The sequence below is a fragment of the Lepisosteus oculatus genome, chromosome 17 (genome assembly GCF_040954835.1).
Source record: "Lepisosteus oculatus isolate fLepOcu1 chromosome 17, fLepOcu1.hap2, whole genome shotgun sequence".
NCBI lineage: Eukaryota > Metazoa > Chordata > Actinopteri > Semionotiformes > Lepisosteidae > Lepisosteus > Lepisosteus oculatus.
The window spans coordinates 20,686,202-20,700,594 of NC_090712.1; the positions used below are offsets into that span (position 1 = coordinate 20,686,202).

The 14,393-nt window shown below is 36.4% G+C and overlaps 1 protein-coding gene across 1 annotated transcript in view; it reads right to left on the reverse strand.

The window, feature by feature from the left end:
- Positions 1 to 14,393, reverse strand: part of eys (eyes shut homolog) — a 352,522-nt gene that overhangs the window by 264,255 nt on the left and 73,874 nt on the right. Inside the window, exon 13 of the mRNA XM_069179989.1 lies at positions 8,119 to 8,241. Coding sequence (XP_069036090.1) covers positions 8,119 to 8,241 — 123 coding nt within the window. The remainder of the gene's footprint in view (positions 1 to 8,118; positions 8,242 to 14,393) is intronic.

Below are 14,393 nucleotides of genomic sequence, written 5' to 3' on the forward strand. Positions count from 1 at the left end.
ATTTCCTGCTAGACCACATTAGGGTTCCTACAGTATTGTGTTGCATATAAAGCAAGGCCCTGTCTGTGATCATTATACAGTTCTAAGCTACAGTGCTCACCAGATTTATTCATACCCCCCAATGAAATAGAACTGAATAGAAAGAATTACAAATTTGACCATACGGTATGCCTTGATTAATATATATATATATATTATACTGTTATCATAATAACACTGCAGAACAAAGTCACATTAGTCATAAATAATTAAGTGCATAAAACACAAGAGACACATGCCTGTAGTCAGTAATCTGTAAATCCGCTTTTGGCACAGATCACACTACACCTGTAGTGTAACATGACATTCTGGCACTTCTGACAGAGGATTTTAACCGCTGCTCTGCACAGAATCGCCTAGTTTATTCAAAATTCTACAACTGATATACCGCACTGTATGTTACAGAGTGTGCGAAGGTATGCATAGTAAACACATACCATATGAAATGTGATTGACTCATGACTCCCATATGTTTCCAATGTGACCAATCAACTAGAAAAGTGTAATTGACGTGGCGTAACAAGAGCTTTGATATTTCATCCCCCGCAGCTGAAGCAGCCTGTATAGCTCGCCAGTCATCAGTCTGCATCATTTGCCATGAACATGCTGCCTCTTCAGTCTCAACTGCATTCCAGTCCAAGACTTCGTTCTGCAATACTGCTCTTCAGACCTTCGTCCTGCAGTGGTGCCACTTCCATCTGCACCCTGTCTGGCAGATCCAAGCCCTTCTCTGAAATCCTGGCCCCTCTTTTCCATCACTCCTTGACTTCAGTCCAGTGGAACCCTTTTTTGTTTCCTTCCAGCGCTCTCAGGCTCTGACTTGGAGCTGCCCACAGCTGTCGCCCCAAGGCTCCGGACACTGAGAGGGTTTCAGAGGGGGGGCATGGGCGTGAGCCTCAGCAGATGTCCCCTCCATTTGGTCCAAAGAGTTTCTGGGTATCTGCTGCCGGCCGCACCCAGGCGCTTCCATTGGAAGAGATGGAGAGATGTTTCCTGGGTTGACAGAACAGGCCTGTCCTTGCCTCTGGAAATGACTACCCCCCATTAAAGGGCATGTTTCTTGAATTGGCCAGATCCGAGCCCTCCAACTGGATCATCGTGCTGGAGTTTCCTGCCCGGCCTACCTTGCTCAGACCCCTCCAGTCAGTGAAGACTTTAGGCAAACCACAGCTGTGGTCTCTGGCTGCTCATCTTTGTCGAGCACCTTGGTCAGTCACTCCACTGGCTGGCACCCCAGATTTATTCCAGTGGGCTGTCTGCTAGACAAGTGTGACCACCTTTCACTAAGAGGTCAGCAGTACAAATCTGCTTCCAAGCTAAGAGAGAAACAGCCTGACAGCCTGTGTTCAGCCACGTTTCAACAAGACCCTGATAATTTTAAAATTGATAAACATTTTAGTTAACCAGAAAACAAATGTTCCCAAACAAGATTTTTTGAAGACAGGCAGTAGGTGTTACAAGGTTAAGATTCTTTTGTTTTTGGGCTACTCAATGTTTATGCACAGGGGATTACTGCATACTTAATCTATGAACAGTATTAACAATATTAATGTTTGCTCTATCATTAACCTTAAACAATGTGCTTTAATATTCTTACACTGCTGTTAGAAACAAGGCTTCTGGACCACAAGCATCTCACAAGGCTTATGTTTCTCATTTTTGACTTTGTTTGCTTTTCATTTTAATATTGCTTATTATTATATCCATCAATCATTCTTTAGCACTGAATATAAGGCTTGGAAAACAATGTATACAATTATATTAGCACTGCATGAGTACCTTGTACAGTTTTTTTTTCCTTTTGAAACAAATACTGTTGAATGACCGGCAGTTTTTCTCAATCCAAGTCCCACAATTCCCACTTACTGATTCCCAGTAACAATTGGCTAATCACAGAACCTTGACTTGAAAAGCAAATTTCTGGATTAACCTGTGCTCCTTCACGTTCATTTGATTAAGAATATAAAAATACTTTAAAAATTAAATTAATTGAAGATAATATTGACATATTCATAACACCCTGCAGCTCACAACTGGCAGCCCATTGAAACTCAGCAGGTGAGAGCCTGGCCCACTGATAGCTGATGTATGGAGAGCGTCCTGGTGCACTGTGGCTACCATTGTATCATCCAAGTGGGGCTGCACACTGGTGGTGGTGGAGGAGAGTCCCCATTATCTGTACTTTGAGTTAAGTGTCCAGAAAAGCACTATATACAGTAAGTGTAAGCAATTATTCAATTCCTCTAGCCATCATCAAAAACTATGGCTAACATTGATATACTGTAGTTCTTGAACTTTTTTCTCCTCCTTTCCAAATTCTCTTTTGGTGACTACTGATTAATTAAACCCTGAAGCCATAATAACAAAAAGCAATAAGTATATGTTGCTTTGGCATGACACTTACAATAGAATTTAAACTATGGCATTTGCTATTCTGGTACACCACAGTGTACAGGACACCTCTGGTTTAAAGTGAATGTTAACATTGGTTTAATCAATGAAACCGTTGAAAAAGCATAGTGTATCTATTGATCTCACACATTAGGGCCTCTGTGGCTTCTGATGAAGTAATTAGACACATGGTCAACAAGAAAAAAAAAAAACCTATCTGATTCCCCAGTGCAGTCTAAAAAAACAAGTCTTGAATGCAATGATATAAATATCCTCTATCATATAAAAACAGATAAAAGTAAGCTACTGTACGCGCTCCCTATTTAAATACCACTAAAATGTATGCCATGTGCAAAAAATATCAAGTATTTTCATTGATGCAGTGCCATGGTGTTTAACATCTACATGTATTAAAATATACATTTTAAATGCCAATACCTTTCATTAGTGCCTTCCTGCTCTGTCTCTAGGGATATGAAAAGCAACCTCTGTGTATCAAGATTGACTGCTCTTTTCTCTGTCCAAAATGGAAAAATACAGCCGCCCCTAAGTGGAGGAAAGGCTGCACTCTGCATGGTCATTCAGGCATTCAGCTAGAGAGCACTGCAAGAGAAGGATCTGCTTCCACTTCACACCGACAGTCAACTTCCCACAGACGTGTCTGCATTGCTATGCTTGACCCTAGACAGAATGCAGACAGCAGTCCCGTTGCACAGCCAGAATCTGAAACTGTGATCCCCAGGCATATTCTAGTGCAGAATGTTGATGAGCAAATTCAAAATTTGCATTTTTTAAATTCAAAATAAAAATTCCCATCCCTGTAAAACTAGATCTTCCTTGAGGTACAGTATGTTTCATTCGGTTTTTGCTAAACACAAGTTTATTACCTCTGTTACTATTGTTAATAACTGGATGTGCCAATTTTGACATTCAGAAAGTTGCATGAGGAAATGTTTTTATTTTCAATATTGGTGGAATATGCACAATATTGATAGTGTGTTTTGCAGGCTACAAAAAGCTAGTCCTTTGTATTATTAACCTATTCTAATAGTAACATTGATGAGAAATTATAATTAATGCCTTGGGAAGGAGAGTAGGTAAGCATTAACTACATTTTCTACCTGACTTAAACACTACATGTAGTTTATTATAAGTAGGTCACCATGAAATGTAAAAGATGATAAAGAGGTGATTTGATAGGTTTCACAGCATACATATTTAACAGATTTCAAATAGCTTATTTTCTTGGCCCATAAATCCTCATGCATACGTAACTGACATTGCAAATTTTTTTTAAGGTTTGGATTCTTAGATCATATTCAATGCAAGTAAAATAACAATAAACTCCTACAGGTACAGGAAGAATGGCTGTGTTAAAAGTCATTTTTATAGGAGGACACATAGGAAGCAATAGGAGGACAAGTCAGTGTAAAGCACTAATGAAAGAGAATATATAAACAATATGACTGAAAGCCATATCATACTTTGCAATTTGCCCTTGAGAACCAAAGAGGAGAAGGGAGCTCACCATAGGCTGATTTCATTTACATAAAAAATCAGTGACAATCCTTCAATCTGACATGTGTCAAGTGGAAGTGCAGTAATAAAGTAGTGGTAATTGATAAGGTTACTTGATCTACAAAATGCACTAGAAAAGGAAATTAGATTTTAGTTTTGTACTCTTTAGGGTCATTTTAATATTTAGTAACTCTAGTAATAAGGAATCAAATAGTCCATACTAAGACTGTTTTGTTTTTACAAAGGACAGTTTTACATATTGAGCATTACTTTCCTGAGAAGTATTTTATATTTTACGTGTGCAGGTTTTGCTGCCTTTTTTATCCAGTGATCTGGACAAAGGTCCATAGGTGGTGGAGATAGAACCATCTTTCACTGTTCATGAAGACTTTATACACAAAAGGCAGAAGTAGTAGCTGTAAAAAAAAATCTATCATACAAACTGTACATATATATATATACAGTATTTATAAGACCAGACCTATACTGTACATATACAGTACAAGAAATCTCACAGGCATAATATTAATTTTTTATTATGCAACATGAACTCAAGATTTAAACAATACTACAATATTTCTACAACTTAAGCAGCTATTTAAACAGCTAAAAATTGTAAATAAGTATGATGCCCTGTATCAATGGCCTAGTGAGATTGAATAGAACATTTCACCTATCAGCAACCTCTGCTCCACCTCTCCAGTGAACAACAGAGTCACACACCATTGCGTATGTGTGGTACAATTAGTGCATGCAGGGAATTGTACTACTGCAATCATCTGTAGCAGCAGGTCTATCAGCAGACAAAATCCTTATATTGCTACATCTGTTCATTTTTCAAATATCGGTCAAGTCTGAGAGTGTTCAAGAAAATCATGACATATATTAAAAATTACATTTAAACATTTGGTTTGTAAAAACATATTCCTTATCATCAGTTTTAAAGGTGAGACAATGAATCAAAAGTAAACACTCTATAAAGGTACTGTACACCTGTTTTTATTATAAAGGTGAATGGCAAAGAAGGTTGTTAGTAAGACATTTACTCTGTGTATAACTGATTAGCACAAGGAACAATGGAGAAAAGAAAAAAAATCAAGACGAACTTTAGAATTAAAGTCATAATGTTATGATGTCTAAAACAATAATCTTTTATTAAGTAGATTTCAGGTGGATGCTGCACATTGGTGGTGGTGGAGAGGAGTCCCCATTACCTGTAAAGCGCTTTGAGTGGAGTGTCCAGAAAAGCGCTACATAAGTGTTAGTTATTTTTATTTATTTATTTTTTTAGATTTTAGACTTATTACTATCCTTTAGTTTGAACTGAAAATAACAACAAACTGCAACCCTCAGTGACAACAGAATTTTCTGGCTTAAAAATGACATTGCCACGATTTACATGAGCATGTTTTACAAAATATTAAATATTAAATCCTTGATGACTTTAAAACCTGCTGGATTGGGTTTCTCCAAGACAGGGTTGTAAGACATACAGTATATATACAGTTAAGATCTTTTACAGTTTATAACTTAACATATTCATTCAACACAGTGTTGAAAGTACACATACAATTTCCTGGTGCAAGAAATAAGATCAAACTGACTCTTGGCTGGGTCAATAACCCTAGTTTTACGTGTTCAAAAAAGGAACCCTGGCCAAACAGGATAAGCTGTTAGAGAAGATCAATGGTTAGAATTTTAGAAGAAACGGAAAAGGATGTACAGTAGGTTACAGATCACGCTAGGGTTGAGGAGTTAATGTACAGTACATAGGTTCTCTACACCACACTAACCAGTAAGAAGGATCTGCCACCTGCATTCCACACACTGAAAGTAATTAGCCCCCTTAATGGAATCAAAACCCATTCTTCCTTGTGTCTAGGATATTACCCCTTAGTATCTAAAAGGAAAATGAATGGATGTTTAACTATCAAATCTGATGCAATGCAGTCACCAACTTACATAGGGGTAACATTCCTGAACCTCCTACATAACCAAACTGTATGTTAGATGTTTATATATGTTGCAAATATAAAAAAGAATAAGTATGAACATAAGTATTGTTTTTCATGCTTTCACCTTCTTCCTTTTTACAAGCACGTCAACATGGAAATGACCAAGGATGGATGCTGCTCCATCAATCCCCTCCAACCCCCTGCTGTTGGACCTCTTCCAAGGGCTACATCTTTTACTCTCACATGAGACATGGTTTCTCACTGTCATGCCTGACAGCAAGGGTCTGACTCCCCTGAGCCGACCAGGATCACTCACTAGCTAGTCAGCTCACAGCTGGGACCAACGCCCTCATCCTTACTGGGTATTTGATTTTATTACAATTTTGTTCTGTCCGAGTGTATATATGGTATTATTACACATTATACATTTTTTAAAAATCTGTATCTGTAAATTAAAATTATTAAATACAATACTAGAATGACTGTCATGTTTAACAGCACATACCTTAATGTATGACAAACTTTAGTCTCAATATTATTATCCAAATAAAGAAATACCTTAACTTTACCACATTACTGAGGTAGAAAAAAACAAATCCTATGAACACCAGGTAAATTTTAATGACTTGAGAAACAAGGGCGAGTTACAGCATGCGTCTTGGATTTCATTCCAACTGAAATCTTCATCAGTTAAGTTTATTGAGCTGACTGATTGATTTGTATCTGTTTTTTGCATCCAGGACTCGCAAATGATTTATGGGTTTCATTTCTAAAAAAAGTAGTAAGCAGAACAGTCTCATCCTGTTTTAAATTGTTTCTCCCCCATAGCTTTCTAAACAATTCTTAATGTTCATCAATGAATGATGTGAAGACACAGATGGGAATCACGCTGTCAAACATTCTTGTAATAAATGTTCTTAGTCCTGGTTGGAGAGGACAGCTGAAGCCCAGTGTCTGTCTACAGATTTCACAGTAATTTCTTAAAATTTCTTCTGTTGTTTTACTGAAAACTTGTAAAACTACACAACTTGTAAAACTGCTTACAATCCAACAATTTACTTTATTTACATTCCCGTTGCTACAGTTGTGCTTGCTGGAATCTGAGAAAGGTCTTGTAACATGTTCAAGAGTACAGTATCACAGTGTTCTTTTGAGAATTTATGTCATATTCCTAACCACTCCCACACTGCCATCCCCAAATTAAAACAAAACAATTGGTTAGAATGGTGTAATGTCTCTGTATTCGCTTTTCACATCTTCATTTTGTTAAAAAGATAAACATTTGCTATGATTAGATGTTCAAAAAACTGTACATACTCTAACAAAACGTCCATTATTAAAAGTGTCTATGCAATGTGTATATCGATGTCGTAAATCACTGAACTAAAAATCTATGTTTTGCATCCTTTAATACTAAGTGATCTTATGCAAGAAATGTCCTGTACAATATTCTTAGTATCTGATTTTCTGATAACTAATTCAAGGCCCCGAATGGATATGTTTAACTTGGTGACTTGGCCTTACTTTATGCCCCTCCTTTTCCTTGAGAATACCACAACACCTCAAGCAATGAGGATTGTGGTAATGCTACCCAGAACTATGGAACACTCCTCCTAAATAAATAAGCAGGGTATGACTCTAACAGAACTTCTAATTAAGAAAACCCCTCCTTATTCTCTTCGATTTCTACAATTGTGATTGAAATGATTATACTTCTGTTTTATTTGCCTCTATATAGATAGATATACTGTAGGGTTTCAATTTATTTCAATCCCCTTTTGTCTATTTCTTTTTTTATGCTAAAGCAGTAAGATATTGTTCCATGAAATTAAAACTAAAACAAAGATATTTTTTTAATTTAAAGAAGAACTATGGATCAAGTAAAACTGATTAGGAATGTTGTCCCTACTAAATATTATTAATTTATGTTTTAATCTATTTTGAATGAACAAAACCAAAGGTAACGTGACCACCTATAGCACCCTATACTTCTCATTTGATTTTCTTCCAGTCTCTGAAAAGGGGATATCAAAACAACTTTCACTGTACTAAATATCTGTTTGTAAGTAGCTACCTCCATACCATTAATATTCTATGCTTGCAGTGGTGTGGTCACAACAGCTGTCCAGGCCACTGTGCTCCTGAGTAAATTTAACCCATCTCATGTAAAGGTGGTTCTCTTACAGTGCTCATATTCTCCATTATAAAGACTCACCCTTGTCACATAAACAGCTAACATTCTGCCCATTGTCGGTTTCTACACATTCCATTGTGTGCGTGTGGCATAAATCCATTCCACAAAGGTCCAGGTCTACTGAGCAGTCTTCTCCCTCAAAACCTAAAAGAGATATAGCAAATGTCAGCAAATGGTTTCTCTAAGTCACAACTCATCTGAAGTCCTAAAATGTAAACATTTTTAAATGTTATAATGAAAGTAACTCTTCATATTGTGTATAATCCCTTTTTCTAAGAGCTATGCAGGGGACATAAAATTGAAATTCAGGAATCAACTATAAAACACACAATTCTAAATGCCAAACACATTTATAGCTGTTTTATGTTTTATTAGGTAAAGACACTCTTTACTCTACAGATTTATTACAACATCGATTCTTTCCTTGGCACTCCACCTGCAGCCCAATATGCTAATTGAGCGAATCACTGACATAAAGCCCTGTCCTGCAAAGCTGATCTATATCACATCTGTCTGCTGAAACACAGGCAAAGTCTGCAATTCATTGACAAATGTTTACATCGATAACTTTTGCTATAAATAAGGCCCAGCCACACAATGTAACCAATACTAGATCAATATGCAAAGTAAATTAATCTGAGGCCCTTTTATGCAAGTTACTCAATAATGTAAGAACTTACAACATAAATGAATGTGGACATATAAGTATGCTGTTCAACAGAGATTTGGAATTTAATTATACAATTTAAAGATCAAAGACCTACTTCTCTCAGTTATTGACCTGCTTTGAATTCTAATGCAGCAAAAATAGATGGCTTATATTTTTGTGAACACTTAAAATACAAAGCGTTTTAAGAAGAAAGAAACCAAAATAAAACTAGAATGAAATGCTTACAGCACATGATACGTCAAATACATTTTCTTTAAATAATAAAAAAAACATCAAATATCAAAAGCAAATGTAAATATTATTTACTTAATGTAAATAAATAAAACTATTTTTTTAATTGCAGTTATGGTGTCCAGTGTTTCAGAGAGACTATGTATACTCAAAGGTGTCATCAGCTGTAATAGAATGTGCAAAACATTTTTTTCATTGCCATAAAACTTTTCAGTACATAACCTAGTGGTTGTTTTTTTGTTTTGTTCTCTGAACAATTTTGAGTTTGCATTTTCTATACAGACAGCACTTGTGTATTCCTGAAGAGTAACTACTGTACAGATCTATCATCAGCTTTCTGCAACTTTTTACAAAGGGCACTTTCATTTTTTAACTGAATTGCAAGCAATGACCAATAGAAGATTCTAAAAAAGATAGAGTTATTGACTAATTCTATGCCAAGTGTAAGGTAAAAGTCATTTTTTATGCTTTGTTATCCATAATGCAAAATACACACAGGCACATTTGAGGTTGAATTCTTAGCCCCAGTTTTGTTTTTATTTTTTATCTTTTAGAGCATAACATAAAAAGAACAATGATTATCAATATTTAACCCTGTCTACACAAGGCTATGAACAGATAAAATGCCATTTGATGATTGTGATTATAACAAATTGGTGGCAATTACTGCCAGTAGCAGGTTATGATATTGTAGTATTATGGATTTTATTGCTTAAAATAATGAACTCAAAAGAGTTAACACACACTTCCTGACAGACAGGTTAATGAAATCAAAACTTTACTAAATAAATGTGCTGCAACAACAGATAGACTGCAGATGTGCTAGCATGAAGTAGAAATTGCAGCACCAGGAAATAATCTACAAGCAACATCAACTAGCAAATCATCCACCAAGGCTGCCCCTGAGAGGACATCATTTCAAGCTACATTGGACTCTGTGTCTGCTATAAATGAACCCATTTGAAAAATAATTAGATGCATGGTTTCATATACATACTGCATTCAAGGCTCTGTCAAAATAAATATGTCTTTTGTGATAGCACTCTCTTGAAATGTTGTGGATGAAAGCAGGATTACTCATGGGGCATACATTGTTGTATACCATGGAAAACAGCTTTGCTACAGGTGAATTACAACAAAGTACTGGTTTGCAAGTCACACTGGGTGAAGCTAAACTCATAAAATAAAAAATATATAAATTGACACCATGTTTCAGTGAAATATACTGTCGATTTAGAGAAATAATAATGTGCAGAACATTTTGGAATGAAAAATGAAATACAGAAAATAAATGAGCAACTGCTATGCCTGGTCAAAAGCACTTGGAAGGGCTATCGATATGCTAATTATATAGTATCATGATATGCTAACATACAGGGACTGGATTTATTGTTGTTTTATTTTTTAGAAAGATTGAATGACAACAAAAGCCTATCTGCACAGATACCTAGATACTGTACCTGTCTCACACTCTTCACCACATTGCTCTATAAGTATTCGCATTTGGCAATCGACAAGTCTACTAAAGGGTAACTGACTCTGCTCTTTCTTCATTGTCTTGTTTTTTTAACTCTGATACTCTGGAAATCAAGATATTGTACATGTGCTCAACAGCTCTCTTTTATTTTCTCTTGACACCTAAGCTCCTCTTAAATCTTGAAGAATCTCCTTTACTCACTCTGCACCGTGGTATACTGACCACTTACATTCAATGAAGACCCACAAACTAGAATACAGCTGGCCTCTTTCTGGTCTGAATGTACATCTTCAGTTTTGGAAGGAGTACTTGATTGATTACAAGGAAGCAACAGAGTATGCTAGATCCAGCTAATTCTCCCGCATCATTGAGCGCAACCATAACAATCTTAGATACCTGTTCTTCACCATCGACAGGTTAGTAAAGCCAAACTGACCCACTACATTACCTGCTTCATCCCAACTTTGCAAAACCTTCTTAAAGTTTTTTTTTTACTTCCTAGATTGACAACATCCAACATCACATTCTCTCCACAATGTATGTTTCTACTGTTCCTCCTCCCTCCCTAGTTTTGCTGGTTCCCATCTCTGTAGTTTTTCCTCAATTTGACGCTTTATGCCTAAGTAAATAGGTATCGCATGTGAAATCCACCAGCTGTTTATTAGATTCCATTCCTACTGCTTCATTTCAATCCTGCTTTTCTCCCCTCTGCTCTGTTGTCCTCAACACAATAAACAAAGTCTTTGAGCAGTTACTGTACCTCTGTGTCCAAAAAATATGGTTCTGAAAAACTTAAACAATTTTCTCCCTAACTCCAACTTAACTTTTCTTGTGATAGTTTTAGAATGTGCTGTTGCAATTTAAACAACTGTCTCATTACAAATAACCTCTTTGACCACTTCCAATCTGACTTCAGAGAATTATGCAGCATAGAAACTGCCCTGGTCAAAGTCACTAATGATCTTCTTATTGCTTATGATTGTGGTTCCCTATTTATCCTTATTCTCTTAGACCTCAGTGCTGCTTTTGACACTGTTAACCATGACATCTTAGTTAGTACTTTTTAGACTGTTTTTGGAGTACCTGTTATACGGTAGCTCTTGGATGGTTTAACCATTAACTTACTGCAAAGACACTTTGTTCCTCATGGCTCGATACTGTGACCCCTGACTCTGGTCTCCTGTTCATCCCACAAGCTCATCTACATCTGGGTGACAGGGCCTTCTCCTGCTATGCGCCAAAGCTCTGCAATTCTATCCCCATCTACAGGGAGGAGGTCAATCTCCTTGCAACATGGTGTGATGACAACAACCTCACCCTCAATGTCAGCAAAACCAAGGAGCTGATCGTTGATTTCAGGAAACTGCAAACCGGACATGCCCCTATCCACATCAATGGGACTGAAGTGGAAAGGGTCAGTAACTTTAAATTCCTTGGTGTCCATATCACCGAGGACCTCACATGGTCTCTCAACACCACCTGTCTGATCAAGAAAGCGCAACAGCGCCTGTACTTCCTAAGACAGTTGAAGAAGGCTAAGATATGTCCCCAGATCCTCACTAACTTTTACAGATGCACTACAGAAAGCACACTGACAGGCTGCATCACAGTGTGGTATGGCAACTGCAGTGCTGCTGACCGCAAAGCCCTACAGCGGGTGGTGAAAACTGCCCAGTCCATCACTGGGGTTACCCTCCCATCTATCCAGGACATTTATGACAGATGGTGCTTGAGGAAAGCTCTAAGCATAATCAAAGACCCCACACACCCCAGCTACAGACTTTATGATCTGCTACCATCTGGAAAACGGTACCAGAGCATTCGGGCCCGGACTACCAGACTCGGAGACAGTTTTTACCCCCGCACTATCAAACTGTAAAATTCCCAGCCTCTCTCACTCTCACTCTCACCTCACCTCTCACCTATGATCTGAACCTCACAGTGCCTTCTTCCTTTCTTTCTTACCAAAAACCCAAACACACATTGAAAATCTACCTCTACCATACATGTCAAAAGCTCACTCCCCATAATTTCTATCCCTTTATTTTATTCTGTTGATGCATATTTTTGCACATTGTTACAATGTTACCTTTTTGTTGTTTTGCACATTGCCTGTTGTTGTTTTTTTGCACATCGTCTGTTGTTGTTTTTTGCACACTGCCTGTTGTCTCTGTCTTTTTTTTGCTACACAATTGTATTGTTGTTGTTTTTTTTCTCTTTGTACTACTTATGTCCGAGAGCTAGCTAAATAGCATTTCGTTATACCATATACCATGTATATGAGTGTAATGACAATAAACTTGAAACTTGAAACTTGAAACATGTACAATATGTGCAAAATAAGCAGAAATAAAGGCTTATATTCTATACCTTTTCCTCATATTTATCTTCTGACCTGAAATATCAATTTTAGTTTTACACAGTAAAAATGACAAATCTCAATTCACTGTACCAAAATGCATGCTTTTCACTGTATTATTGGACACCTTGTTCTCTGTAATACATTTTGACTTCAACTCCAAAATAAGAAAATACAATAGTTTCTTATTGTAATAATTTTAGGAAATTTGTAGACATCGATAAAGAATTTAGCCTTAGCACATTCACATGTCTAAAAGGAAAATGAAACATTATGTGTCAAACATAACATTTACTGTGCTGTGTGTTTAATGTCTGGCATTTTGTTGCCACCATATGATTATGAAGCATTGGACCAATATTTCTGAAGAGGAAAATCTCTTGACGTAGTTGTAAAATTATGGTCTAGCTGCCAAATAAGACATAAAATGACAAGTGTCAAATACATATTCAATTTATAGTCCATTTAGAAAGCCTTTTATTACAAGACTGAATTATAGACCTTAAATTTGACATGCATTTAATGCCTGTTCTATTATTTGTACTTCATAGGCCTCTTCATATAATAAGCAATATAAGTAAATGGTTTTTATTTTAGCATGAAAAAAAAATTGAATTACTAAACTTGGGGATTCAAAATTTTAAAAACAACAGTAGGTATAATATATGAGTATTTTTTCCGCAGGTTCTAGCAGTAGCAATTTACTGGAGTGACTGAAGTGACTGAAGATTAACTTATTAAATCCATTAACCAATTAAACAGAACATTATGTGAAGTAATTAACATAAATATGTACGTGCTCTGTATTACATATAGTCAAATAGAGAGATCCAGAAAAAGCAAGTTTTTGGACTGACTTAATTCCTCAGGTTAGGCTGCTTGTGCATAATGCTTATCTAGATTTTCAAAACTAACAACAGAAATTAAAGAAGAGACTTGGTGCAGATCAAATATGACATACTATTTCTCATTACCATTATACTCAGCATGTGGAAATTTATTCACCAGAGTTTGGTGACTACAGGATACTCTACTCAAAGAGAAGTACCTTTAGCCAACAGATAAACATATATGCCCTATTATAAGGTTCTGCATAGGAAATATTGAAGGCATGACCTATTAAAAATAATGTTTTTCTCCATTCTTTGCTGTTACTTTTGTTCCAGTTGTCAAAAAATTTCACCCTGAAATCCAATTTAATTTCTGGAGGCCTAATTGAGTTATGCACACATAGCACAAGATTCAGAACCAAAAGTAATAAAATTATGGAATTGTACTGACAAAAAGAGGGTCTGTTTAACTTCTGCCTAGTGCTTTGCAAATGGGTAAGACAGCCTCTTCATTAATGGTACAAGGGAAAAGGATGCTTTTGTTTTTACCATGTTTTTAAAGATAATGGAACTACTGTAGGGCTGAAACTGCAAACCTAGTGAGCCAGAAATTTCCTATTTGAACTCCCCCTTGTTGATCACATTCTAACATTCTATAAAAACAAGTTTACGTAAGTTTGTAGGTATTATTTAATAATAAACGTAATGGATTTACTAAATAAAAATGGT